Source organism: Corythoichthys intestinalis, chromosome 17 (genome assembly GCF_030265065.1).
Source record: "Corythoichthys intestinalis isolate RoL2023-P3 chromosome 17, ASM3026506v1, whole genome shotgun sequence".
In the NCBI taxonomy this organism is placed as follows: Eukaryota; Metazoa; Chordata; class Actinopteri; order Syngnathiformes; family Syngnathidae; genus Corythoichthys; species Corythoichthys intestinalis.
The window spans coordinates 44,804,228-44,832,091 of NC_080411.1; the positions used below are offsets into that span (position 1 = coordinate 44,804,228).

The window sequence follows — 27,864 nt, forward strand, 5'->3', positions numbered from 1 at the left end:
CATATACAAGTATTAACAACAAGCATAATAAAGTGCTTGTGTAGCGTAATCCGTTTCCACCAATATTTATTTTTTATGTTATTCCACGGACGGCATGGAGGTTTCCGCAGCTGCTGCAGTCATCTGAGTCTGACGATGATGAATCACATCAATGTGCGAATGCAAAGCAAAACGCCTGGACTCATTTATCTGTTGAATTGGCTGACATACTGACATGTGATCAGCAGAGCTAGTTAGCTCTGGTTCAAATGTGCATGTTTTCTGGAACAGCAAAAAAAAAAAAAAAAAAGGTTGAATTGATGTGACAAAAAAGGGCAATGCAACATAAAATGGATCAAATCTTTAAAAGCTACAAAAGAGTTGAGGAGGCTTATTTATCATATTTAGTTTTATTTGCTCTGATGGGGAGGTTTAGAACATCTTAGCTGTCAATGTGCACTTTGGACTTATATTTGTTCATTTATGTAAGGCTACTTATTCATTTCCTTATGATTTGAAAAAGTCATTGTTTGCGCTATCTTCAAAATATATTCCATTTCACTCTGCATAATGTCATTTGTACTTATTTTTCTGAATGTATGTTACTTATATCTTTATTATATATATAAAAAAGTAAATGTTTACATTAACTTCAATTTTAATATACATCCTATGTTCTTAAGTAGTTAAAATTGAGATTTGGCATTTAGTATGTGAGGAAATGAGGGAAAATAAAAATTAAGAGAAGGAGGTTGGGGTTATTGCTGTTTTTGTTAACTTTTATTTTGCAAATCATTGAAAAAATACAACTTTTAATGACTGCGCTAAAACAGTTTTCTTTGCATTTCAGTAGTTTAAGTTTGACACCCCTCCCCCAAATAAAATAAAAATAAAAAAGAAGAAGAATAAATAAATAAATATAAATAAATAACATTTCTGGCTCCGTGGCGTTCAAATGGAGTTTTTACTGGGTGGCAACAAGGAAGAATGCATTGCTTATGTGACAGACCGGACCTGCAGCTGTGAAGTGATTGGAATCTGTTTTGCTTGAAGATTAGCACCTACTGTCTTATTTCAATTCAAGCCAAAAATATCAAGAAATTATTTTCAAGATGAACACTTAATTGTGTTTATTAAAATTCAAGTCATAAAATGAATAATATTTGAAGTGTTTTATTACTGTATGTATAGGCCTATCTAGTGAGATAAGGCTTTGCAAAGCAAAGGCCCAGATAGTAAAATTCCTTTTTGTTTTTGAATAGCGTTTCTTCGGTGCACCGCACAGCCCATACCGTTTGACCGAACGTCACCGTTCGAATATCAAAATGACCAGAATTTTCGCGCAACACAGGGAATTTTTCAAATGACCCCCCTCACAAAAAAAATAAATAAATTACGCTTGCCCGTAAACGTGCTTTTTTGTTGTTTTTAAGACTTTCTTCAAAATGTATTTAGTCCTAGAATTTTTGACCAAATCACATAATTTACACTTTAAAAATTCCAGGACAGTAAAGGGCATAAAAGTTGTATAGAGAATTTGGCAAAAATTTACGGTTCACCCCAAACTTGCCAAAAACTGTCCCACTCAATTTTTAATGGAACGCCATTGACAGGAATGTCATTGACAGCCATGTATGTCCAAATTTCACATTTATTTTCAGTGGCAGAAAAACATAGGTCCTTGTGATTTTTGACCAATTTACCATGACAACCAATTGGCATTCAACTGGTGCCCATGTATACTGTAAGTCAATGCCATTGACAGCTATGCAACAGGAGGTGTCCCCGAAATGTCCCCAAATCAACAGGAAGTGACCTGATATCAACAGGACGTGTCCTCAAATCACCAGAAAGTGACCTGATATGGACAGGACGTGTCCCCAAATCAACAGGAAGTGACTAGATATCAATAGGAAGTGTCCCCAAAATGTCCCCAATTCAATTGGAAGTAACCTGATAGAGCTGTATCTACCACAGAAGTCCCATCATAATTTCTCCAGAAATTGCAGTTTCTAGTTAGAAATGAAAACCAGGATTAACAAATATTTTTAATGTAAAAACGATAATGATATAGAAGTTAACATTAAACAGCATTTCAGGAGGAAATTGTATTGTGTGTTGCTTGTAAAGTGCTTTAAGTGGTCTGTAATTTACAAAAGTGCTATTCAGAGTTTTTACCACTCCTCCAAACTTTTGTCGTCAACCTTGCAGCGAAATACAGTAAATCTGCAGCAACTATTCAGAAGGTAACTGTGGTAGCGAAATATAGGTTAAGACACAAGGCAAAGGATTGTCTGTATCTTCTTCTGGATATAACCTTTGCTCCTGGGGTTTATATCCATCGGAGCCTCCCGCTGAATCTGGTGAAGTCTGAATGAATGAGGGGTTGAGATGTCCGCGAGATGATGATAATGCTAGTAGCAGTGACTGACATGGAACGGTGGTGCTATGTGTGACGGGTTTTTCAATTGGCTTGTCGTGAGACCCATGTGTACTTGGAGAAGAAATATTTTCCTGGTCAGCGTAATCCTTCACTGGTGCTTCTGATTTGCAGTGCAGCTCTGGAATAGCCGTTAATTCCGCCTCAGTATGATGACTCATTTCCACAAAAATTGGATGGGAACTTTGTTTAGTCTAGAAAATAGAGAAATGACAAAACTTTACCATGGAACAAACTAAAACACTTTGGTGAATAAAAAGTTATCATTTGCACTTCTACCAAGTCATTTCCAAACAGTACTGTATATCACGGCACAAAAGTGCATCGAGTTCATTGACATGGTTCCCTTCATCTTCATGTATATAAAGAAACAACCTCTAAAGCAGTGGTTCTTAACCTCGCTAGAGTTACTGAACCCCATTAGTTTCACATGGGCATTCACCAAACCCTTCAAAAGTTAATTAAAAAGCTTTTTTTTTTTCTTTTTTTCAATTCAAAACCAATATAGCTAAGCAAGCTAGCTAGCTAATATTTTTTAGTGATTACCCATTCAAATTCCTTCGAATTTTAACTTCACTACAAATAATTTTGCCTTTTGCATTTGATTTTCATGTTGGAAAATGAAACAAAACTCATTTCAACTGTTCCTGTTTTTCGTTTTCATGTCTATATTCTCATTTTACTGTCGCATCCTCGCATCACATACTTTTTTCATGGCGTAAAATTTACCAGTCGATCCCCATCCCTCACCTACGGTCACAAGCTGTGGGTCACGACTGAAAGAATAAGATCTCAGATATGGGCGGCTAAACTGTGTTTCTTTATGGTGTCCAGGCTATCCCTTAGAGATAAGGTGAGAAGCTCGGTCATCCGGGAGGGCCTTGGAGTAGAGCTGCTGCTCCTCAACTCCGAAAGGAGCCAGATGAGGTAACTCAGGCATTTGATGAGGTTGCCTCCTGGACGTCTCCCTGGTGAAGTGTTTCAGACATGTCTCACTGGGAGGAGGCTGCGTGTCCCACCCAGGACATGCTGCGGAGCTATGTCACCTAGTTGGTCTTCGAACACCTTGGGCTCCTCTAAGAAGAACTGGATGAAGTGGCTGGGAAGAGGGAAGTCTGGGCTTCTCTGCTGAAGCTGCTGCCCCCGCGACCCTACTTCCAATAATCGGGGAAAAAACGGATGGATGGAAAATTAAGTTGTTGGGTTTTTTTTTTCATTAACTACAGTCTATGCTGTTTGCAGGTCTTTTATACTTCCACATATCAAGTGCTAGTCAACCTACTACTGAGCAAACCGCTTTCTCCTCCCATCAGATAGAGGACTAGCAGTTGAAAGAAATGAAATAAACCGTGTAAATTGGAGGAAAACCAGTCCAAAACCGAGTCTAAAATGACACTTTGACTTTGGTCAGTGCATAAAAATTGGGCCCTTTGTGTCTTAAGCTTCGCCGAACCTTTAGACTTACTCACCAAACCCCTGGGGTTTATTCGAACCAAGGATAAGAACCACTGCTCTAAAGCAAAGCTTACCAGTGTTGTCATCCATTTGTCCTTCAATACAGGCATCGGAATTGGAGGATAGACCTTCAGTTTGATACTATAAAAGGTAAAACAGCAGGAGAAAATATCTTGAGAAGCCACACAAATTGATAAATGTGAAAGCTTAGCATGTTCTTTTGCTCACCATTCCCAGTTCCTGTAGCAAAGAACAACAATTAAGCAGAGGAGAACAAAAATAGTAATGAGGGTGATTCCGACAGCCTTGATCAAGTTATCAGCTGTCGAAAAAGAAACAGCCAAGATAAGGAATAAGTTGTGTTTTTATGATTTGTTTTCAGAAATAATTGTACAGTATTTCGAACCTAATTTCTAGCTCGTAAGAAGAAATAGCATACTCATTGAATTTAAGGTGACGGTGATGGATGTATCACCACATTCTCCAACAGAGGTATTTGCCTTAACAGTGAACCTGTATGTGCTGACTTGAAGGTTTTTTGCTGTTAAGCTGGTGGCCTGAGGATCGTCTGAAACAAAAGAGTTTGACAATGTATACAAATACTATAAGCCTAAAATCTGTCTCAAAAATAGAATGATGTCAGTCTCAAAATCAGTCTTGAACACAGATGTAAGGATTCCTGACTGCTCTTATTAAGGGTCCCACTTTGCCACAAAAATTTGAAACAGTGCAAGTATATTTTTGGTCTATCACGCATGTATCACCAGAAAATTTGGCAAGTAATTAATTAACATATTAACAAATATGCCATGTCATGCCATATATGTTAATTAATTTTCTGGTGATACAAATATGGCATGACATGGCCTGGGGGGTGGGGCTCGAATGCAAGCATCTAGTGGCCGGGCACAGCCCGAAAAGGAAACGTGTGCCCCATTCCCATGGGCTCACCACCTGTGGAAGGGGCTAAAGGGGTCGAGTGCGTAGGGAGTCGGGCGGCAGCCAAAGGCGGGGGTCTTGGCCCATCTACAGAAGTTAACTCTTGGGACGTGGAATGTCACCTCTCTGGCAGGGAAGGAGCCCGACCTGGTATGTGAGCCAGAGAAGTTGCGACTAGATATAGTCGGACTCTCCTCCACACACAGTTTGGATTCTGGTACAAATCCTCTCGAGAGGGGTTGGACTCTCTTACACTCTGCAGTTCCCCACGGTGAGAGGCGCCGAGCAGGTGTGGGCATACTTATTGCCCCTGGCTTGGCGCCTGTACGTTGGGGTTTACCCCAGCAGACGAGAAGGTAGCCTCCCTCCGCCTTCGGGTGGGAGGACAAGTCCTGACTGGTGTTTGTGCTTACGCAGCAAACAGCAGCTCAGAGCATCCACCCTTTTTGGAGTCCTTGGAGGGTGTGGTGGAGAGCACTCCCTCTGGGGACTTCCTCATTCTGCTGTGGGACTTCAACGCTCACGTGGCCAATGACAGCGGGACCTAGAGGGACGTGATTGGAAGGAACGCCCCCCCCCCCCCCCGATCAGAAGCCGACTGATGTTCTGTTATTGGACTTCTGTGCTCATCATGGATTGTCCATAACAAACACCATGGGAACATGGAACACAAAGGGGTGTTCATACGTGCACTTGGCACCAGGACACCCTAGGCCATAGTTCGATGACCGACTTTGTAGTCGTCAAAGGAGCAATGGGGGATGTCTCCCACACTTGAGAAATGGCTCCAGCAGATACCTGGAGAAACATCAGACATCGCAGTCCTAGGAACAGCAAAGATACTGCGCAGTACCCTCAAGCTCCCAGGCCACTGGTAGAGGACCTGAGCTTGAGATGAACTGTCACCCACCAGGGGGATATGGGCGGTGGGTGAGAGAAGTTTTTATATATATCCTGTATGTACAGTATAGTATATATACACACTACATGTAAAATAAATATACAACATTATCATCCATGTGTGGGTGGATTTATACAAAGTATTAGCTGTGACTGTCAAAGAAAACCAACGGCGTAAATAAACACTACCTGTACTGATATACGTGACACTGTTGTTGTGGTCCCAGCAGTATAAAATGTAGCCATGGATGAAAGCGGGCTGCTCTTGTATAGCTACAGGATCCCAGGATATCTCAACATCCATATCTCTCGGTTTCCATTTCAGTAGTTTAAAAAGACCATCTTGTATGACTGGCAAAGAATAGGAAACAGGGAAAATATTAACAAAGAAACATTTGATGACTTTTTTTTAATGACATTTATTCCAAGGTGAGTACGGTATGACATTGGCAGATAGTGAAAAATATATCTTACGTTTCTCTTTGACATATCCTTCTTTTTTCTCAAGTAACAATGGGGCTGTTTGAGTGCAGGCATGTATCGACAGCAAATATCTTACTCCTTCTCTAAAGTTTTCTAGTGAAGTCAACATGCAAAAAAAAAAAAGCGTTTTACTTAAAAACATCATACTGTAGATGAAACTGTGGAATCTTAACTGCAGAAAACTACTTACTTGAAAATATCCTGACATGTGTTTTACTAGGAGGCACTCGCAGCCAATCTATTTGGCATGGCCCTCTGGTTGGGCACCAGTCCACGATATAGCCACAGCTAGCCAGCGGACTGGCGGACCAAGACAGGTTGAAACCGCCGTTACTGCCTTGTATCCTTGTGGGTTTAACTCCATTGCTTTCTATTAAAAAAAAAAAAAAAAGTTAAATCAGCATTGAGACTGAATACCAGATAATATCGGCCGATAAAAGCATTTTAAAATGAAAGCAATAATTTCATTATCGGTTTTGGGCCAATATGCATGTTGCCTTCAAAGATACTGTATAGCGGAGCAATATTGGCACTTTTTCTATAACTTCAGTTGAAGTTGTTCTTATTTTTCCACGGAATGTTTATTTGGAATACCTTGAAGTTGTTACATTTACCATAATTAAAACATCTAGTGGAGTATCACAATACAATTAGTCATAATATGCAATAGAGATCGACCGGTATGGGTTTTTCAGGATCGATACAAACACCGATTATTGGTGGTTAGAGGGGCCGATAACCGATTTTTGGAGCCGATATTTATTTGCAGTAATAGTGTAAAAATTGGATGTGGAAAATTGAATAATGCAAACACTGAACTTCATTGAAATGCTTAAAGCATTTTTATTAAATCAAACAAATAAAAAATAATAGCTCCAGAAGTGCCTGAGGCACAATAGAAGTATAACCCCATTTACCATTTCCATTTAATCAATCAGAGGACAGGGTGAATACTAGTGCAGGAGACAGCAGGCAAGAGACAGAGGCGCGGCTGCATCTGAGCCAAAATAACCCAGTTTTCATATTGGCCGATCGTATTTAAAAATTAAAAAGGCCGATACGATATACGTCAAATTTCCAAATATAAATTGGAATATAAATATAAATATAATATGAATATAAATATAATAAATTTCCACAGGCCGATAATTTAATCGGCCCGGATGATAATCGGTCTAACTCTATTATGCAATGGTTAAATTAGGCTGGAACTGTTCTGGTATAAAATTCGGGGGCGGAACGTTGCTTTGATCATATGACGGCAACTGTCAAACAGCCATATTAAAAAAAAAAACAACTGCCAGGCTGCAACACACGCATCTCCAAGAAGAAAACAATCTACTAAGGTCAGATTTACATACACAAGTATGTGGGATGGCGTGGCTCAGTGATAGAGTAGTTGTCTCCCCAACCCAGAGGTTGTGGGTTCGATTCCCTATCCTGATGAACTCGCCTAAGTATCTTTGAGCAAGATACTGAAACCCACATTGCTCCTGGTGCTGTGTGATGAACTCGCCTAAGTATCTTTGCGCAAGATACTGAAACCCACATTGCTCCTGGTGCTGTGTCACCAATAGGTAGATGGCAATGTAGTTTAAAGCGCTTTGAGCACCTTGAAAGGTGGAAAAGCGCTATACAAGTATAACACCATTTACAAGTAATAAAGTGCTTGTGTAGCATCATCTGTTTCCACTGATATTTATTATTTAAATTTATTCCATGGTGTTCCACGGAGTTATCCCAGCATATGTAGCTATCTGAGTCCGACAAGACAGTCGACTCGCGTCGATGTGCTCATGCGTTCAGCAAACCACACTGCCTCGACTCCACTTGTCCGTTTAATAGCGTAGTGACCGGGTGCTATTATTAGACCACAAGGCAGCATGACATCACCATCGTCACCGGAAGGGGGTCAACTTATAAGTACGGTCGCAGACGACCCATGCTAATACATTAATGCTTATTTTCTGCCGATTATCTCTCAAAAAATAACATGCCGAGTAAACACTGCTGCTATAGAGCTTGTAGAAACGACTCTAGACATTACAACATATGAAGGATGTTTTCTTCATTTGTTTCCCACAGCCAAAAACTTAGGAGGATAAATGTAAACAACTTGTGCGGACGTCGAAAAGACCAGTTTAACGCCAGCAAGGTGAAGCCATTCACTTTCATATGTAGTAAACATTTTGTTGGGGGCCATGGTCCTACAGATGACAGTCCTGATCCATTGTCCGCCACAGCCTGCCCCCAAGAGGTAAGACATTTTGATATTTTTACTTAATTTTTAGCTTGGCGTTTGGCCGTGCTGGGTCTGTCAGACAGTGAATGACCTGGAAAAAATTAAAAAGGTATCTGACTGCCGCTCTTTTTTTAGTTAGCTGTTGAAAATTAGGAATTAAGAATTTGTTGTTGAGAACTAAGGCCTCACCTACAGTCATGTTGGTGTACAGCAGTACTTCTCAAGTAGTGGGGCGCGCCCCCCTGGGGGGGCGCAGAGCGATGCCAGGGGGGGCGCATGTGACCTCGGGGAACATGCATTTTTTGTTTTTTTGCCGTACTGGAATAAAGTGTACTTGCACATCCACTCAGTAGGTGGTAGTGGCGCTCTCATTTTCAGAGTGCGCGCAGTATTTTTGAACTAAGGAAGAGCACTCAGCACACACAGAAGACCGATATGAAGAGCAGTGTGCCACCGCCGTTTTCGAAAGCCGTTTTCCGACCGGACTCACTCACGCAGCGACCCACTGTCTTGTTCAGTTCTCACGTTGTCGCCCGAGAAGTGCCATTTTCGGCTTGGGATCGTCACGACGTCCGCCCTCACCTACGGTTCTACCTCGGCCGCCGAGAATGCGCTTTTTTCGTGCCGTTTGCCTTTTAGCTTTGACTTTATAATGTAGTGGGTGATGAGGAAAGACCACTGTTTACTGTGTCTAAAAATAATTATAGCGGACAGCCAGAAGCCAAATCAATTAAGATGTCACTTAAAGACATTAGACCCCAATCTCATTGATAAGGCGCTTGATTGTTTTTCAGTGAAAACGTGCCGAATATTCCCAACAATCGTCCTGCTTTGTCAGTGTTATATCAGTAATCCAGTGAGCATTGTTAGCATGCTCATTGCAAAATAACTCCACACCATTGCAAAGGAGGTAAATACTGTGAGCCGCAAAAATAAAAGCTGTCCTGTCTAAGGACACTCTTTTTTTTTTTTCTTTTATTCAGTTTTGTTTTTTTCGGTCAAATTTTTTGGCATATTGTCCTCATGAGTGAATGTTTCTAAACAATTTTAATTTGTTATTATTTACTGATTTTATTACATTTTATTTTTCTGTATGGTCAAAAATGTACCTTGAGTGTATTTTTTTCAGTTTGGATGTGACTTTTTTTTAAAAATTCAGGCAAATTGATGCACGTCAAGTCTTCTGTTACAAACAAAACAATGTTAATAAAGTTATACTTTATTATAAGTTGATCTATGTTACTTTTTTTCTTTATTAGAAAAAAAAGGACACAATGTTAGGCAGATGCGTATTTATAATAGTAATTTTATAGACAAATGATGCGATTTACAGTGGCGGCAGAGAGTTTGGGGGGGCGCGAAACATTTACGTCTTCCTTGGGGGGGCGTGACAGAAAATAATTGAGAAACACTGGTGTACAGTATGTTGTACCGGGCCTCTGGACGATAGGGGCCCCTGAATGACCCTTAATGTATTTTACTTTGCATTCACATATTTCTTTTTTATTTAAATTATTGTCTGATTAAATATTATGTTCTACTCGATATATACCTAAAAACTGTAACATAGGCGGCACGGTGGCTGAGTGGTTAGCACGGCTGCCTCACAGTTCTGAGATCAAGGGTTCAATCCCGGGCTTCGGCCTTCCTGTGTGGAGTTTGCATGTTTTCCCCGTGCCTGCGTGGGTTTCCTCCGAGAACTCCGGTTTCCTCCCACATCCCAAAAACATGCATGGTAGGCTGATTGAACACTCTAAATTGTCCGTGCGTGAATGGTTGTATGTCTCCTTGTGCCCTGTGATTGGCTGGCAACCAGTTCAGGGTGTCCCCTGCCTACTACCCGTAGTTAGCTGGGATAGGCTCCAGCACCTCAGCGACCCTCGTGAGGAAAAAGCGACATGGAAAATGAATGAATGAACTGTAACATATTAAATATTTCAATTTTTTTTTTTTTTCCTTTGTTTGCATCCCCCCCAAGCTGGAGGAGAGCGAGCCTTCAGTAAAATGAAAATAATAAAAAACTACCTACGCTCCACCATATCACAGGGCAGGCTTAATAACCTAGCCATTGTAACAAAACTGCACTTTATGGTAAGTTTGTTTGGTCCGTATTGTGGAGTGGACGGGTGGACGGCTCGTTTGTCGTCAGTTCGTCTGGCTCTCCCTTCAGGAAGGTGGCGATGGGCATAAAAACGCAGAGACATTTCGGATGGCTTTTAGCTGGAACTTTTATTAACAATGGGGGACTCACAGCCACTCAACTCAGCGCTACCACGCAACAACTCTCAACTCCTATCTCACCCCCTTACGCTTGCCCACTTCTTCGTCTGTGCCAAATTGGTAAAGCCGGTCATATTGTAGGGGACAGCCTCTCCATTGAGCGTGAGATTGCTCAAAAACTGGATTTCACCGATGTTATAAATCACTTTGCGGTCAAAAAATCTAGGCGCATCACTGTTTGAGGGCTTCATAACCCAAGGGATGTGAGAGGGCAGGCACAGGATGTTAAGTTATACTGTTTTGGTGCTTAGCAGGCAGGCATACCACTCTCAGTTGTATTGTCTTGTCTAGTCTGTTGACAGCCCTGCCTACAGTGACATGTTTGAGAAGTTATTATCAGTAGGAGTTAATAGTTTTTGTAAAGAATTTTGGTTTATTGTTGATGATTGAACGTATTGTCAAGCGCAAGAGAATTGCACCAACACCAATGGTGTTATACTTATATAGCGCTTTGCCACCTTTCAAGGTGCTCAAAGCGCTTTACACTACATCGCCATCTACCTACTGGTGACGGAGCACCAGGAGCAATGTGGGGTTCATTATCTTGCTCAAGGATACTTAGGCAAGTTCATCAGGGCAGAGAATCGAACCCACAACCTCTGGGTTGGGGGACAACTACTCTACCACTGAGCCACACCATCCCCATCCGCAAGCACTCCAACGTCAAAAAGAAGGAAAGTGGTGGACTCGGCGAATAGTGTTCTCGACGCAGCACACATCTTGTTGGCTCTGTAATTGATGTCACCTCTTGATGTTAATGACACAGAAGAAAATAACTGTTCAAAGATATTGTTTGATGAGGTAGTGTAAATCTGATTGTCATATAGGCTACTGTATATTAAAGTTAGCGACGTTACACTTTTTGGATGTTTGAATATTTGTTCTATCAAACAACAAATCGGGAGTATTAATAAATTGGCCCTCTTAATATACACTTTTACAACAACCTCAAGCTTAATAACATCAGAATAAGGTGTAGTGAATCACTGTAAATTTCAGTAATCACCCATTTTATGGCCACTGAAGTTATCCATAAAACTTCAGTGAATAAAGCATATTTCATTCGCATTTAAGTGGCGTATTTCAAGCTAATTCCTTGTCTAGTCCAGTTAAATTCAAATGTATGAAGTACAGTACATTTGTAGGGCATATGGTGGTAAAGGTTTTCGGACAGAATTATTAGGTTTAGCTCAGTAGACATCTCGTTTCTACACTATTTACATGCGTCTAACATTAGTGACATGCGCAAGTTTGACCCCCTAGCAGCAGTCACTAGCTTCATGAATATTAATGAGCAAAAGTGCCGTGTTATGTGCGGCATGCTATTGGGTGATATTTTGACATGGATAGATAGCTCTAAGTGGTTCGAATGGACGTTTCTGGGATAAAAAGAAAAAGAAAAAAAAGAACAAGCTTGTATAAATACGATTAAAAAAGGGGCAATGCAATGGAAAATTCATCAGATCTTTAAGAGAACTTAAAGAGTTGAAGACGCTTATTTTATTTTTTATTTGCTCTCATGTGGAGGTTCAGAAAAGTTTCCATCTTAATCCTATAATGCTTCACCTCAGAAATAATGAACAGAAAATTTTAAATTTGAAAGCTTTATGTTGTCCTTAAAGCAATGGTTCTTAACCTGAGTTTGATCGAACCCCTGGGGTTCAGTGAGTAAGTCTAAAGCAGAAAATGATAGTAAATATAAAACACAATGAGGCTAAAAACGAACATTGAGTGCAGAGAAAATGTAACTCAGCATACGCTGAATCAACCTGTTTTAAACAGTGCCCCCCCACCCCCCTAAAACTTGACAGCAAATATCCTTGATCGCAGACATAATGAGCTCTTCTCCAAACATGAAAGGTTTCTTGGTTTTAGCAATACGGTTTACCACGAGGTATGAGGATCTCAGTGCATCGCTTTTGTTGCCTCGTTATCTCGCTTTTAGCTACATATTGAATGTATTTGATGGTAGGCTCCTCTTCTGGCTCAGCAGGTGGCATTTTCCCATAAAAAAACTGTCCAAAAAAGTCGCCGCCCACAGCACCCAGCCAACAGCAGCTTAAGTTACTGTTTACATTGACGGGCGCTGGGCTACTATTATGGTATGCAAACACCCCAGTAGTGGCGGCCAACCACAAGGGCGACGTACACAAATCTCTACTCTGGTTAGTCAATAGAATAGACAGTTATTGTGATGTGTCAGACACAGGCCAGATTGCGATCGTTTGCAAATTATTTATTATTTCTCTGCGGCTCGGTAGCAAATGCGCAACGGACCGGTATCGGTGCCAAGCGCAGTGGTTGGGGATCAGTGATCTAAGGGGTTCGGCAAAGGTAACGAAATGCGGAGCCCCATTTTTGTATCCTGATTAAATCTTGGCAAAGTGGCTTTTTAGACCAGGTTTTGGATTGGTTTGCCCCCAATTTACAGGCTTAATCAAGTTCTTTTAACTGCTACTTCTCGATCTGATGGGAAGAGGAACTGGTTTGCTCGGTGGAAGGTTGACTGGCCCTATGTATGAGAGAATACAACAGACCGATGGGCAGCGTGGTCTCAAATTTTGACCTGTTTACAAAACATGCTGTCAAAATGAGACCTTTGAATGGGAATTTGCTAAATTTTGAAAAATTAAAAAAAAATGCTAGCTCACATATATTGGTTATGAATTTGAAAAAAAAAAAACTTTATTATCTAATTCCGAGGGGTTCGGTGAATGCACATGTGAAACTTGTGGGGTTCAGTACCTTTAGCAAGGTTAAGAACCACTGCATTAAACATAATATTATATAATACATTTTTAAACATTTTTTTAAAAAGTAATTTGTATATATGTTCTCTAATTTGTATCATAAATGATACACTAAGAATTACATGCAGTTCTTGTGGTAAAACAAATATAACTAAAGTGAGATTGAACATTATAAGGTTTTAAACAATAGTTTTTACTGCAATTAGGTCCAGTAATGCTTGTCTCGAATGTGATACGTTTGCCATTTAAAAAAAAAAAAATTATACTGGCTTTGTGGCAACCTTTATGTCAGTGACTTCCGGCAACAAATTTTAGCCACTTTCACCTAACCCTGCATATATCGGTATCGGTTTGATATCGGTATCGGATTTATAGAGTTGGACAATATATGGATATCAGTTATCGGTTAAAAATTATGTCAGTGACTTCCGGCAACAAATTTTAGCCACTTTCACCTAACCCTGCATATATCGGTATCGGTTTGATATCGGTATCGGATTTATAGAGTTGGACAATATATGGATATCAGTTATCGGTTAAAAAGGCATTATAGGACAACTCTAATTTTGGTTGATACTGTCATAGTGCTATACTGTGTCAAATTTACTGTATAAAGGAATTGAAAGGGAAAAAAATGCTTTAGAATTACAGCTAGACGTTGTTGTATTTCACATAATGCGGTCATACCTGTGCTGAGGACAGGGATGATAATAGTTGAAGGAGAAGAGCTTCCATTTTGATTCCTGGCAATAACACTGATTGCATACTCTTCCATGGTGTCCAGACTGAGTGCAAAACTGTGCTTTGGGTGCAGAACGTTGGCTTTTACTTGTCTCTCAGAGCTCTGTGCCCAAGAGATTTCATAATCAATTATGTCTCCATGGCTCTGGTTTGCGAGTGGTACCTAAAAAAAACTAGCGTTAGGTTTCTGTGAATTTTTTTTGTAAAGCAGTTGAAGACACTTTATTGTGATATTATTTGTACTCGCACCATTTGTAATGGAATTTACAGTACATTGAACTACATACTTACTTTCCAAGTGATTATGGTTTGGTTGTCTTTTTCCTGCATCCATATATCCAGAGCATCTGGAACTGGGACATTAAGAGAGAAGTCAAGTCGATTGCAACATTAACACATAAAACTGTAATGATTGTTGCCCTTTTGTTGCCTATTTTCAATAAATACCAACCATCGCCCATTGTGTTAAACTCAACACTTGAGCTCCAATTGCTCCACTTCCAGAAATGTTGAGTCGTTCCACATCGTATCCTCACCATGTAGGCCCAGTTGGGAATTAAGTCATTAATAGCCACTGAATTAAGACCATCTCCAATATGTTCTTTCTAGGATCACAAAATGAATGGACAATGCCTTATTTTATCATTTTGATCCACACCTATACTTGCTGTTAACTTACTACTGCATGTGTTTCTCCATCACTGATGTTTACTTGGCATTTTATATTGAGAGTTTCATACAGTTTTACTTCCCACTCCCAGTCTAATCTCACGATACTGGAATTGACTGCTGAGACTTTAACTTCTTGTGGGGCAAGCATGTATACTGAAATGACACAATCAAAAAGATAATTAATTAAAGGGTAATCTACTACAAATTTAGTTCACATTTGTTTTCTTTTACTAGAAAAAATGCATTACAGTACATACCTCTATGAAAAAGGTCTGCTCTATCAATGAGTTTGACCCTCCCAAGTTGGTTTTGTGCTGTTAAAGTCCAGTTCAACATTGCATAATCCACTCGCATTTTGTGAGAACATCTCCCATTGTATCCCTCCGCACATCTCCTGTAAAACAAAGTCCAAGAGAATACTGGTAGTCCACGGGTTACGAACGAGTTCTGTTCCTATGCTGGCAACGTAACCCGAATTTCTGCGTAAATCGTAAATAACCTTTTAAGTAGGGGAGACTGGGGAAATGTGAGACATTTGTTACATTTGCTCTCCTCCAAGCAAGCTAAAACACCCCATGACCACCCCCACCCCCGTCCGCTGGCTGGGCGGACGGGGGTGGGGGTGATCATGGGGTTGGTGGTGCGTCCCCTCTTCCCATCCCTGAAGGCCGGTTGATGGGAGCTCGGGTGGTCCCGGGGGGGCGTGACGATGACTCCTTTGTCGGGCTGTGGGAGGAAGGATGGGCGCGCTGCCCCCCTCCCCTGAAACCGCCCATCCCTCCCTCCCTCCCAGGGCTGTCTGGGTGGGGGCCGTGGCCCTTGTTTGGCGCCCGCGCGGCGTTTTCCGCTGGTCTGCTTGGCTGTTGTGTGCTTGGTTGGGCTCGCGCGCAGCTGGTTGTGATTGGGCGTGCTCGGGTGGGGGGTCCTGGTGCCGGGATTAGCGGTGGGGCAGCGTAGGGTCGGTTGCTAACGGGCTTACACTCACAAAGGGTTCACACGATTCTTGGGTTCTTGATCACAGTGCTGATTTGTGTACACTTTACCCCTACCAATCATTTAGCTTACAGTCCCCCCCCCCTTCTTTCCCTGGTCAACAGGCCCCCCCACATGGTTTCAATCGGAAATACATCTAGCTGACGATAGCACCAACGTATAAATAGTTAGTGTAGGTGTTCATTGTATTTCTTGATGTTGCTTTTCTTTTTTCTTTTCTTGTGTTTCTTTTTCTCTGTTCCCCCATAACCCCTTCCTGTTCATTGCTTTGTCATAATAAATGAGGTATTTTGAATGATCACAATGGGAGTATGTCACACTCTGAATGTGAAACATTAAAACTGTTCAGACCAACCGGACACTTAGACTTCCATTCTATGTGTCAAAAAAGAAAAACAAAAAAAAACAACAACAAACCAGTAAAGTTGACATATTTCCCATTAATTTAGGATGTTTCCTTGAAATGGAAATTATTTAAATGTACTCGGGATGAATAGTCTTAAAAATATAACTAGTTAAAAAAAAATACTTTACCCCATCTAAAGTGCAAACTGAGACGGACTAGAAAAATACAAATGCTTGATAAGGGGAAATTCAGTAAATCTAAATCCAGATGTGATGTTGTGTAATGTCACTGCTGATATTAAGGAGTGAAGTGAGACATTTCATTTTATCCCACATCATTTGTCTCACTTTACCCCATTGGCACAATTTTGTGAAAAAAACAAAACTCTTAGCAACACAGGCTAATCTTAAACTACTATCATCACATGGTTTTATATGTTGTTAGTTCATCAACATGTGTGATAAAATATTTTCAAGCTAAATACATTTGCTTTGGCATAACATCTGATTAAGTTGACAGAAAGAAAATGTAATTTTACATGTAAAAAAAAATATTTTTTGGGGGGAAAAAACATGTTTACCACAATAGGTGGAGGATCTCTTTTTCATGGACAGCATGATGGTTACATGATCACATATGTGCTCCCTCACTTAGATGCAGGGGGTGTCTCACATTACCCTATGTCTCACATTACCCCAGTCTGCCCTACCCCTAAATCTCAAAATAACTATCCAAAAAGTCCAAAAGTACAGGTAGTCCCTGGGTTACAACATATTCTGCTTACGCGATTTCAACTTTACGACGCCGGAGTCTCATCCCCCATTTTGCCTCCAGTCATTTTTTTTTTAGTCGCATAAACATTACCTTGTTGTACCCAGTACACAGTATCTTATATTTTTTCACTTTATTAATATGACGTGTTCTGTCCCCACTAAACATGAAGTTGTTCGGCTTGGCAGACGGCAAACAAGGCTTTTTATTTCCTTCACTTTTGACAATGGAGGAAGTCGACGTGATGTCACAATGACGTCACCTCGCTTAGCAACGTGTCACCATTTTTGTGAAGGGGGTACGCACAGCTAAACATTCCATAGACAAACGTCTGATATTCATATATTTCAGGTGTGTTTTGCGTCTTTTTTCATAAAAACGTCTTAAACGTGGCTTACTATTATCACGAGTCACTGCCGACAGACACGAGGAGACGATACAATTTAAAATTAGCGTTTATTGGCTTACAAAGCTGCCCATACAAAGTCGCAGCTGATAGCTGGATAAACAAAGGAATGGCCTGCAGTGGAGTTCGGAAACATCTACAACTACCTCATAAAGTCACCCAGTAAGTTGACCTTTATCAATTACGGGGAATATGTATTGTGTGGAACTGAGAAAATTGGTAGTATATACGAAGTGATTATTTCTGCCGTAACCGGTAATTTGCCTCCAAGCGTTATTTAGCCATGAACACGTCACGGCAAAATAACCAATTCCCACCAGGCCAATAATATACCGATTGACTGATCAGAGCAGTTCACGGCAAAAGAAAAATAACGCTTTGCGAGTTGCCGGGTACGGTAATAATAACCACTGCCTAGTCTACTGAATCCTAGCAGCTAATTGGTGCAAAAATTAAAGTTTACTCACCAGTAACAAAATGTCGCAAACATAAATGTGCTTGGATTTAGGTTCCCACAGGCGAGAATAGTCCACGGAACTGTCTTCTATTACTGTTCCTGGGTTAAATGCTTTCAGCCATTTGTTTCTCTTCCTCTCACGATGAAGAGACAACACGCACCACAGCAACTTTTAGTCATTCCGACGGAAAAAAGACCGGAAATAAGACGAAAGTTCAACGCGTTTGTATGACAATGCATGACAGAGCAACTGCTTGTGACTCGTCTTTAGCCCCGTTTTCAATATAGCGACGCTTTGTTGTGGCTGGTGACGTTATTAATGCCCGGATGTCCGACTGCTTCTATTAGTAAAGCTGTAACACACATACACTGTATGCACAATTATGTTCAGAACGATGCGCATTTTAATAATAAAACACTTTATAAAAAGCAATTGGTGTTTAAACATCCATCTAGTCTGATCAATATGTAAATTTAGAAGATTAAATTAGCCTAATTACAAATAACAAAAGTCCGCTAGCTTAAATGCTACGAATGCTAACGTATTTACAATTCTCACAGCAAATCGCTCATGCATAACTCCACAAACTGTAGCTCTAAACTTAATTACAAATGCATACACAAACATTTATTAACTGAAACAACTTATAGCCTTATGTTGGCCAAACCAGAGCGCAGCTGTCCTTTATCCATGTCAGACTAGTCTGCGCCTCAGTCATACAAGGCGACATTCCAGCACGACCCAACGCTGCCACCAGAGGCCAGTGTATCCTTCATCTATAAACAAACTGCAATACACTGGGACTTTTTGGATTGTTATTTTTAAATTTAGGGGTACTTAAACTTTAATTCCGATTCCGTCATAAAGTCGAAATCACGTAAGTCGAGTACGTCATAATTAGACATGTGCCGATCACTGGTTTCAAGGTATACTGTGGTATGAAAACGTCAAGGTTTCAAAACCGCAAAAATCTTTCGTCATAACGTCCCTAAGGTATTAGCTAGTTGGTTGTTGCTCAGTGTCAGTGAGTAAGCTGTGCTACACGATGGCTGGAGGAGGTGAAACTCCTGAACTTTTTCCCCTATCGAAATAAAAAAAGATCGCTGGTATGGGAATACTCCGACTGCAGAAAAGTTACAGGCTACAGACTAATATATTTTGAAAAATAAACATCCTGTTCAACGAACCCAGATATCTCAAAGTAACACATTTTAGAGCCGTAATTGCATATCGTGAAACCGTGGTATTTTGGCTAAGGTTATCATACCGTCAGAATATCATACCAGCACATTTCTCGTCATAACCCCAGGACTACCTGTATACATATTAATCTGATTGAAAATCATTTATCTTCTTATCACTTAAGGATTGCACATACTGCAGTGTAAGTAACTGTATTAAATATTCATTAAGGCATACCATAGAACCTGAAAAGCAGAAAATGTATTTTGTTAGACTTTCACCATTTCACCAGTAGCACTACTTTCACATTTTTTCAAATGTTCCTTCACAACGTCTAAAGTGTTCTGGTAGAAACTTAGAAATGAGGAACTGTTGAGGATGACACATGCCAGTCAGCATAATCTGAGTCCTTCTGGGGAATCAAGATTTCAAAAGTCTGACAGCTGTGTGAAGCAACGGAGTAAAAATAAATGGTACTGTACATGTATCTACGTATATTTTATTTGAGCATTTGATTTTTGTCCCATTTTAAATACTACTACCGGGACACACTCTACTTTTAAGTGCTACTACTACCATCAATGCCTCCTCGTTAACATGTGCAATACCTTCCGAGAAATTCATAGGTTGTTGGACTCTTGAGACCGAGGTGTGTGTCTTGTCCCACCTTCCAAATACAGTCCACCGATTGGAAATCTCGAGTTTCGCAGGTAAGATCCCGATCATCAGGTGGATCTGGTCAACCATTAAAATATTTGAAATACATATTTATTTTCAAATTTGATGAGAGAATTCATTTATTCATATCCTCATTTTAACTGAGAACAATAGCCTATATTGTTTTATACTTACATCCAATGTAAGCACAAGCCCCATTGTCAACAACTTTCTTTTTGTCATTCACTGCTTCACAAATGATGTTAGTGCAACTGGTCTTTGATGCCCGGTTCAAATCCACAGTCAGGGTATGCACTTGAGTGCTGATGTTGCTAAACTCCCAGTTTTTGCTGTCGTGTCCACTTATATAGAGGTTTTTAAAAGCTTGACCCATTGGTAAAACACAGCAGAAGGTCGCTTTACTGCCAACTTGAAAAACCTTATCTCGTGGATAAACCTCTGGCCTTTTGGATGGATTTCTGCCGGCTTTTGTGTGAAACAAGAACATTATTAATAAAACAATGTTTGAACTGACACACTTGATGACAACAAATGTGTGGAAAACATATTGTGAATCATGAATAGGGGTGGGAACCTAGTTCGCGATACGATAAGATTTGCGATACAAAGCTCACGACAAGGATGATCTCACTCTACAACTAATAAACAGAAAAACAAGCTAATTTTATCCTTCTGCTGTGAATTGGAATGAGTTTATCAGTAGTAGACATCCAATCCGTTTGAGGTGGGAGGGTGGCAGCTAGGGATGGGAATCGAGAATCGATTCCTATAAAGAATCGGTTCCGTGCGTTTCAATTCCATGGAATCGTTTGGCAGTTTATCTAACAATTCTTATAGGTTCCAACCCACACGAATTATATCACGTGATTTACACATATTACTCACGCTCGAATTAGCAAGTAAAACTACTTGATTATTCAGAGAGGGACTTTACACCAAATGTAATCTGTAGAGACGTCGTTGGGGATTTTGCATTGATTTTCACAAGCAGGGTCATTATTCATGAGACTACTTAAAGAAATGGTGATTTTTCCAAAAAAGTCTATTAATAGTTCTATCGTATTCCTCGTCGAATACTCTATAAGAAAAACATACATGCATCTAAAATAATCCAAAACGATTTTATTAGCAATTTTACTACTCATTTCAATCAGTAGTTGGTGGGTCGTAGGGCCAATCTGATTACTGATTTCACACAAAAGTATATTCCTCCGCATCCGATGGTGGTATTTTTGTGTTGCTACGACTAACGGAAGTGGATGTTGCAAATTACTTCCCAAAATGCACCTGACGACTACAGCCAATCAGCATATTTTCGCCCGTAACTCTAGATAAGATGGTCCCATTGGTTCCAAACCACATACTGTCTATTCTATATCAAAAGGCCTTTCCATGGAGTACCCCAACTATGTCTTTCTCCACCCCATCTGAGAGGGCGTTCTCCACTGCTGGAGACACCATAAGTCCAGAGAGATCACGTATCCTACCTGAAAAAGCACACATGCTTATTTTTCCCCAAAAGAATTATTTTGCACATTTGTACTGCACATTGTTCTGTTCTATTTGACAGTATTTATCTTTTTTTTATTATTATTATTTTTGAGTCCTATCAGCTCATATGTCCTTTTAAAAAGGATTTTTTATTTCTATTAGAAAAATGTTTCAGTAAAATGTTACACATTCTTGTCTATTTGCCACAGTTAACATCGAGGCTTTGGGGCTCTTCTGACCTCGTTGTGAGTTTGTAAGGTTGTGACTTCTGATTAAACAAACTAGATGCCAATCAAAATGTTTGATCTTCTTTTTCCCCAAATTAGAATCGATAAGAGAATCGATAAAGAATTGAATCAATAAGCAATATCGATAATGGAATAGGAATCATAAAAGTCAGATCAATTCCCATCCCTAGTGGCAGCGAATGTTCATTCGCTGTCATTGGCCGTCAGTGGCAGCCAATGACATGCAGTGAGTTCATTTTGGGGCATTTCAAACTAAATGCTTTTCCCTTTAGGGCTTTTACAGATCATTTCCTGTTGATTTGGGGGAATTTATAGGTGACCTCCTGTTGAATTATGGTGACTGAAAAGGAAGTGACTCATGAATGTCCCCAAAGTTACTAAAAATAAACAGGAAGTAACCTGTGAATGCTTTGGTTTCAGTGCCATTGATGGTGCTACACTGCAAAATATGATTGACTTTTCTTTGGAAAAAAAAAAAAAAAAAAGATTTGCAAACTTGCTGCCTTAGAAAATGTTATATATTTTATTTACAATATTTAGATGCAATTTACTTATTTTTTTCAAGTTTTAAGAACTCAAATTAACCTTAATAATTGGATTAGAGTAAATTGTAAAATTAGAGTTTGCAGTACTCAATTAATTTGAATGAATTAGATTACAGTAACTTATTTTAAATTTTCAGTCCTGAAGTGATACCTTAGGTAGCTTTAGTGCTGCTCATTCATCATATGCGGGGTGAACTTCATATTTTTTTTTACATCAAATAATTCTACAATATATAAACAGCACATGCTAATTTAATCAATCACACATTTTCAAACAGTACTGACCCTACCCCCAAATAAATGAAGGGACAACACTCAATGGATTACCTCAGTGGAATGAAACTTTATTTTAAAATGCATTTAAGACCAATGGCGCCACCAGGGGGTGGCCACGGGGTCCCCCTATGAATTTTTTGGCCACCATACTGGCCACCCCAGTAGCCAGTACAACAGTGGCGCGAGAAGTGGGGTGTTGAGGGTACTGCAGCACCCCCTGGTGTTAAACCGCGGCTTATTTTACCTTTTAATTTTCAAATGTGTTCATGTGTCATTGCCGTCTAGCTGGAGGGAATTGCATTATAGTACACGGGCGCTTTTATTTCCAATACAAAAACTCCAACACCCACTGTAATAGAACGCTGGCTTTGTAGTATCCTAGTGGTAGTACGTAAACTATCCAGCATGTATGGAGAAAATGAGCAATCATGACAAACTTGGACCAAAACGGCTCTTCTTGGATGGCAAAAACTAAAAAAGCTATGAGTGACTTCCAGCGCCGCTGCAGTATAATGTCAGATTGTACTATCTGCGGAACTGAAAATGTTGACTGGACTGTTATGGGCTATGCACATTAAATCATTAAGAACATTAAATATAGCACAATACACCAAAGTATATCAGTGTGTGTCTTTGTCTTTCTGATAGTTTTCTTCTGGCCTTTTACTGCAACAACATAATAAAAATCTGAAATTATGGCTTTTGGTTTTGGTGTGCCACCCCAAGATTTTAAGTGGCCCTGTCTGGCCACCCCTATGAACAATTTCTGGAGGCACCACTGTTTAAGACACAAGAGACACTGGCTCTTGACACACTGCTTAATGTTTTGTTGATGCTTGGTGTGAAATGAACAATCAGTAATATAGCCAGAGTTCTCTTCAACACTATGAACAACAACTATCTTATCTACTTGACATCGAGGTGGTAAGTAAATATTATGGCGAGCGACATGGAGAAGAATGACCGAGACTGACTTTTTTTTATCAACACCTGTGGCCTATACTACGAACTGAGTTCAACCTCCCCAGAAGTAATCCAGTTTACCAGCGGGTAACCAGAGTTGACAAAACCTGGTTGTCTAGTTTGTGGTCAGTCGGTGCTACGACGCTGATTATGAGGTTGATTAGTCTAACCTGTGTCAACCCAGTCAGAGTTACTGCGCGTTCACATAAAAGGGGGCGGAGACCAGAGTCAAACACTACTTGTGACGATGGCACGGGCACCTTACTTCACGGAGGAGGAATGCGCGATGATCATGCGGAGTTATGAGGAATTAAAATCCACCCTCACCGTGAAATCGAACACCGTTTCAGCAAGTAGAGCGCGACGGGTCTGTTGACAGCGAATTTACAGATCGTGTGATTTGTGAATGCGTCAATATGCCAGTTTACTTATGTCCATGCAAAGAAATAAAGCCTGCTGTCAGGACAATAAAATAAGATTTGGTACGTTAACAGTAAGAAATAATTTATCGCGCATCACCACATGAAGCAGGATAATTGTATGTTTAGTCCCATTGACTGTATGAATACGTATGTCCTTTTTTTTTTTTCCTTAGTTTGGGCCTAAAAAATCAAGCCCGACCCGACCCGAGCCCGATCAATTAACTTGATTTGCAGGCCCGAGCCCGACCAAACCCACCCCCCCTCCAAAATTTTATGTTATCTTTGTGAGGACTCAGGAGAAGAAGGAAATGCGGGGATGCCATGCGTTGTTGCGTGAATTAAAGCCCGTCTTTTGTAACGAATTTTCATAGTTAAACAAGACTGTAAGATGAGTATTCAATAAACATTTATATCTTTTATATTTGTGCGTCTGTCCTATCAGTGAATTTGACATTTAATTTAATCTCTTCGAGTTGGCAGAAAAAAACCCAAGTTTTCTCAATGTTTAAACAGTCTACATATTTCTATGATTATTATTAACTCATTTACACAACGAAATAACGCTGGAAAAGTCCGTTAAATATATTTCTTGTATATGAGAGCAAAGCTCCGCATTCGTTTACATTCAGCAATTTCAACGATCAATTCGAAGCGTTTCCATACCCCACTTCGAATCGCACGGCATACAGTGTTCTTACGCAGATATTCAGCATCACCATTGGAATGCATATATTGTCCCTGGCGAAAGAGCGCACGGAGAGGCACACAATCTGCCCGTTTGTGAGGGCCTGACTTCGGCGGGTTACATTATAGTGACGTCCGCCTCGATCAGTTGGCACAGGTAAAGAATTCCCTCAGCTGAAAATCTACATCTTTCATGGAGAACATCTTCCGGGTACCCCAGCAGATTCTGGCGGTCTCCAAAAACCAGTGCACTCCTAAGAGAGCCCCTCACAATCCGCGCGCCAATGTCGTATGGGTCGTCCAGGTACGCTGTCATTGTCAGGAGGACATGTCCGCGGAGGAGTGCTGTTTAATTATTGCGTGGTTAATTAGAATTCTGGGGTTAAGCAAGATCTAACTCTGAGACGACCAGGTTTGGCGTGTGGCGTGTGTTGCCATGGCAACACTTCTCGGTTCCAACATATCCACCTTTCGTAGTCTCGCTTAGCTGCGAACTTAGGTCGCACGTGATGAAGTTACTCTCGAAGTTACCCTGCTAAACCAGAAAACTGGCTTCGTAGTATAGGCCACTGCTGTTCTTGTGCCCCATACACCGCACAACCACAAAAAACAGCACACCTTATTGAACAGAACACATGACATAACAATAGAGATGACTACTGTCAGTCGTGGCTGCAACAACTGCCCATCATCCATTGTGGCGAAACAGATAACTAACAGTCGCTACAATAATTTACACATTTCTAGACAACTTGACAGTTTATTAAAGAGTAAAATATTTTCCTACCAAGTCGATGTAAAGTAAGTCATAGACTTCATAATATATTGACAGGACGCTGGGCCGGTTGCTAGGGGGCTTATCTCCGTCAAAGCTGACTGAATGGAACACAGACAAAGAGCTTTTTATGTTGAAAAATGTTTAATCCCTGAATTCTTTATAGATATGAACGTAAAGCAGTCTCGATTCTTGGTTGAAAGCAAAAAAAAAAAAAAAGGGCGTTTTTTTACTTTTTACTTAAATATTGCAATTATGACGGCAATGCTGTAGCGATTCATTTCTCCCATTAATTTTTTTCACAATGTTTCAAAATGCATGCATGGTACGATGAATATAATAATTACCTTGAATCCTTGAACAAATCTCACCTGAGACGATTCTCCCTGTTTGTATGCAGTACAGCTTTCGTACTTTTTCAACCTAAGTCCGGCGTTGGATTGCTGCATGTGTTAGAGAATAACTGCGACCCACTAAAGCGCAGTGTGGGACGGCCCTCTACTTGAAGGCATGGCGCAGGTCTGGGAAATGTGTCCCGTTTTGAAGTCTATGAGTAACTAAAGTAAGTGAATGTGATGAAGAGAGCTCTGGTTGACGGTGCGGTTCACCGTGTACAGGTGTGGGAATGTGTTGGTGTGAGAAAAGCGCGAAATAGACGAGGCATGTCTGAAAGAACGCCCAAAGAACACTGGGTACAAAAAAATAGTTTTTTGAAATTTGACTTAACTGGCATAAATCAAGTTAGACATGTTTTCCATCCTCAAATGACTACATACCGATTACAAATTAGTTTTCACAACAGGTTGATAAAAATTTGGTTTTGGTTCACTTATCATATTTAATTAAGTTTTGTATTAGCATTTACAGTGTAGAAGTCTATTCTAGTCAAAATTAATTGGATGTCTCGCGCCGTCAATGGCAGGCCAGTGAGTGAGCTAACGTAGACAGTATTCCAATGGAAGATTTTGTTAGCAACTTGTTGGTTCCTTTTTTTTTTTCAAACAGTGAAGCCTTTTTAAAACAATATGATTCTTGTTAGGAGCATAACGATAACCTTTTGGGCTACAAAGTATCACGATAAGTCACCTTTTTGATATAGTTTCACACCCCTACTCATGAACACTAAGTAGACGTTTTACTAACCGGGAATAGTCTGCTCCTGTTCCCACTGGCTTGTATGGTTTCCAGATCGCGATCTGAGTTTTAGTTTGTGAGAAGCACACTCCAATGCTAAATGGGATGACCAATTCCATGAGTGAGTAGCTCTTATCTGTTCTGGTTCAACAGTGACTTCCTCCTAGACATTGAAAAACAAACATGCCGGGACACGAAAACAAGTAATGCGTTTGAGTACTTTATAAATCAATACGGTAAAAACCAGCAAGCCAAAACTTACATAATGTACTAGTTCATCTGCTATGAGCACCTCCAGCTCATAAATCAGTTTTTCACGTACTGACATGCATAATGGGTCATCTTGCCATGTTAACAGGATTATGTTGTCTGAAGTGGAAAGTGTCATATTCTGTGGTCCACAGCGATAAACACCTGATGGAAAATAAAATAATCTAAAATGAAGAAGAATGGCGCCAAAGCATATGGTAGCTAAGGGATGGAGGCAGTTGACACCCAGAACTGGTCAAAAGCCAATTCAGAGCCACAGTCACACCAACGGACAATCGCGAGTGATCAATCAAACTATATTTGATTTTTTTTTTTTTTTTATGATGTGGTAGGAAAAGGTGTACAATACATGGAGAAAACATGCAAATTCCACACATAGGGTTGGATCCCAGGTCGAACCTTTGAACTGTGAGGCGGCTGTGTTAACACATAACATTAAAAATGTATGACCAAACCTGAAAAGGTATGTGCAAGCAAGGCAGGCCCCCCAACCTGGCTCATGTGCACCAGTTCTGTTTGGGGGAATTAGACAAAATTACTGCCAACTATTGTGAGACGTTTTCGGTATGGTATCAAAAAGCATTAACCCCTGTCACAGAAATATTAAAGGCAACAGCACCCAATGCTAGTGAAATGGAACAGTCAGTAATGGAAAATAATGCATAGAATGAATTAATTAATTATATTCTGGCTTCTTTTAGTATTACTAACCGATATGAAGCAGAAAAAGTTTAGAGTGTCAGCTGTCTTGTTTGGTCGTACAGTCTACTTTAAACATTTCGGACAAAATGGGTCTTTTTAAAGGACTTGTGGACAGTTGCGCGGGAAGTGGGGTACTGAGCGTGCTGCAGGACCCCTCCCCCCTTTTGTTTTTATTTTTTATTTTTTTTTAAATAAATCAATAAAACAATAGAGTATTTAACTTTGGATATTAAATCTAAATGTTGAAAAAGTTTAGTTTTTTTATTCATCACATGGTCACTACCTGACACCTTGCTTGCTATTACACCATATTGGGTAAGGCGCTATTGGAACGAAAAAAATTAACTGTTGACAGAGGAGGCATTAACATGACGCAAAAACGAATTAGCTATTTTTTCTTGACTAAAACAGTGAAATTTTCTAAAATTCAATTCGAGCTTGAAAATGAAGATGATTATGATAGTTTATAATAGTGCAAAGCAAGGAAAAGTTTTAAACCTTTGAGAACTTCAAATAGCTTGCATTGTAGCCTTATAATTGTTTGTTGTTGCTGTTGAGCTGCCGACGTGCAGAGCGCTGTTGGATACTCGTGTGCAATTTATTTGAGCGTTGTGAATAGGCATGTGCCAGTTACCGATT

General features: G+C 40.1%; 1 protein-coding gene across 1 annotated transcript in view; it reads right to left on the minus strand.

Annotated features, from left to right (window-relative positions):
• Nucleotides 1-2,014: 2,014 nt before the first annotated feature.
• The window catches only part of LOC130905446 (leukemia inhibitory factor receptor-like), a 32,828-nt gene continuing 6,978 nt past the window's right edge, over nucleotides 2,015-27,864 (minus strand). Inside the window, exons 3-18 of the mRNA XM_057818862.1 lie at nucleotides 26,516-26,667; nucleotides 26,263-26,416; nucleotides 19,890-20,180; nucleotides 19,646-19,772; nucleotides 15,139-15,275; nucleotides 14,889-15,034; nucleotides 14,661-14,814; nucleotides 14,501-14,562; nucleotides 14,156-14,372; nucleotides 6,387-6,566; nucleotides 6,188-6,289; nucleotides 5,903-6,064; nucleotides 4,314-4,442; nucleotides 4,103-4,196; nucleotides 3,949-4,015; nucleotides 2,015-2,613 (exon numbers count right to left, since the gene is read on the minus strand). Coding sequence (XP_057674845.1) covers nucleotides 2,215-2,613; nucleotides 3,949-4,015; nucleotides 4,103-4,196; nucleotides 4,314-4,442; nucleotides 5,903-6,064; nucleotides 6,188-6,289; nucleotides 6,387-6,566; nucleotides 14,156-14,372; nucleotides 14,501-14,562; nucleotides 14,661-14,814; nucleotides 14,889-15,034; nucleotides 15,139-15,275; nucleotides 19,646-19,772; nucleotides 19,890-20,180; nucleotides 26,263-26,416; nucleotides 26,516-26,667 — 2,573 coding nt within the window. The 3' untranslated portion in view covers nucleotides 2,015-2,214. The remainder of the gene's footprint in view (nucleotides 2,614-3,948; nucleotides 4,016-4,102; nucleotides 4,197-4,313; nucleotides 4,443-5,902; nucleotides 6,065-6,187; nucleotides 6,290-6,386; nucleotides 6,567-14,155; nucleotides 14,373-14,500; nucleotides 14,563-14,660; nucleotides 14,815-14,888; nucleotides 15,035-15,138; nucleotides 15,276-19,645; nucleotides 19,773-19,889; nucleotides 20,181-26,262; nucleotides 26,417-26,515; nucleotides 26,668-27,864) is intronic.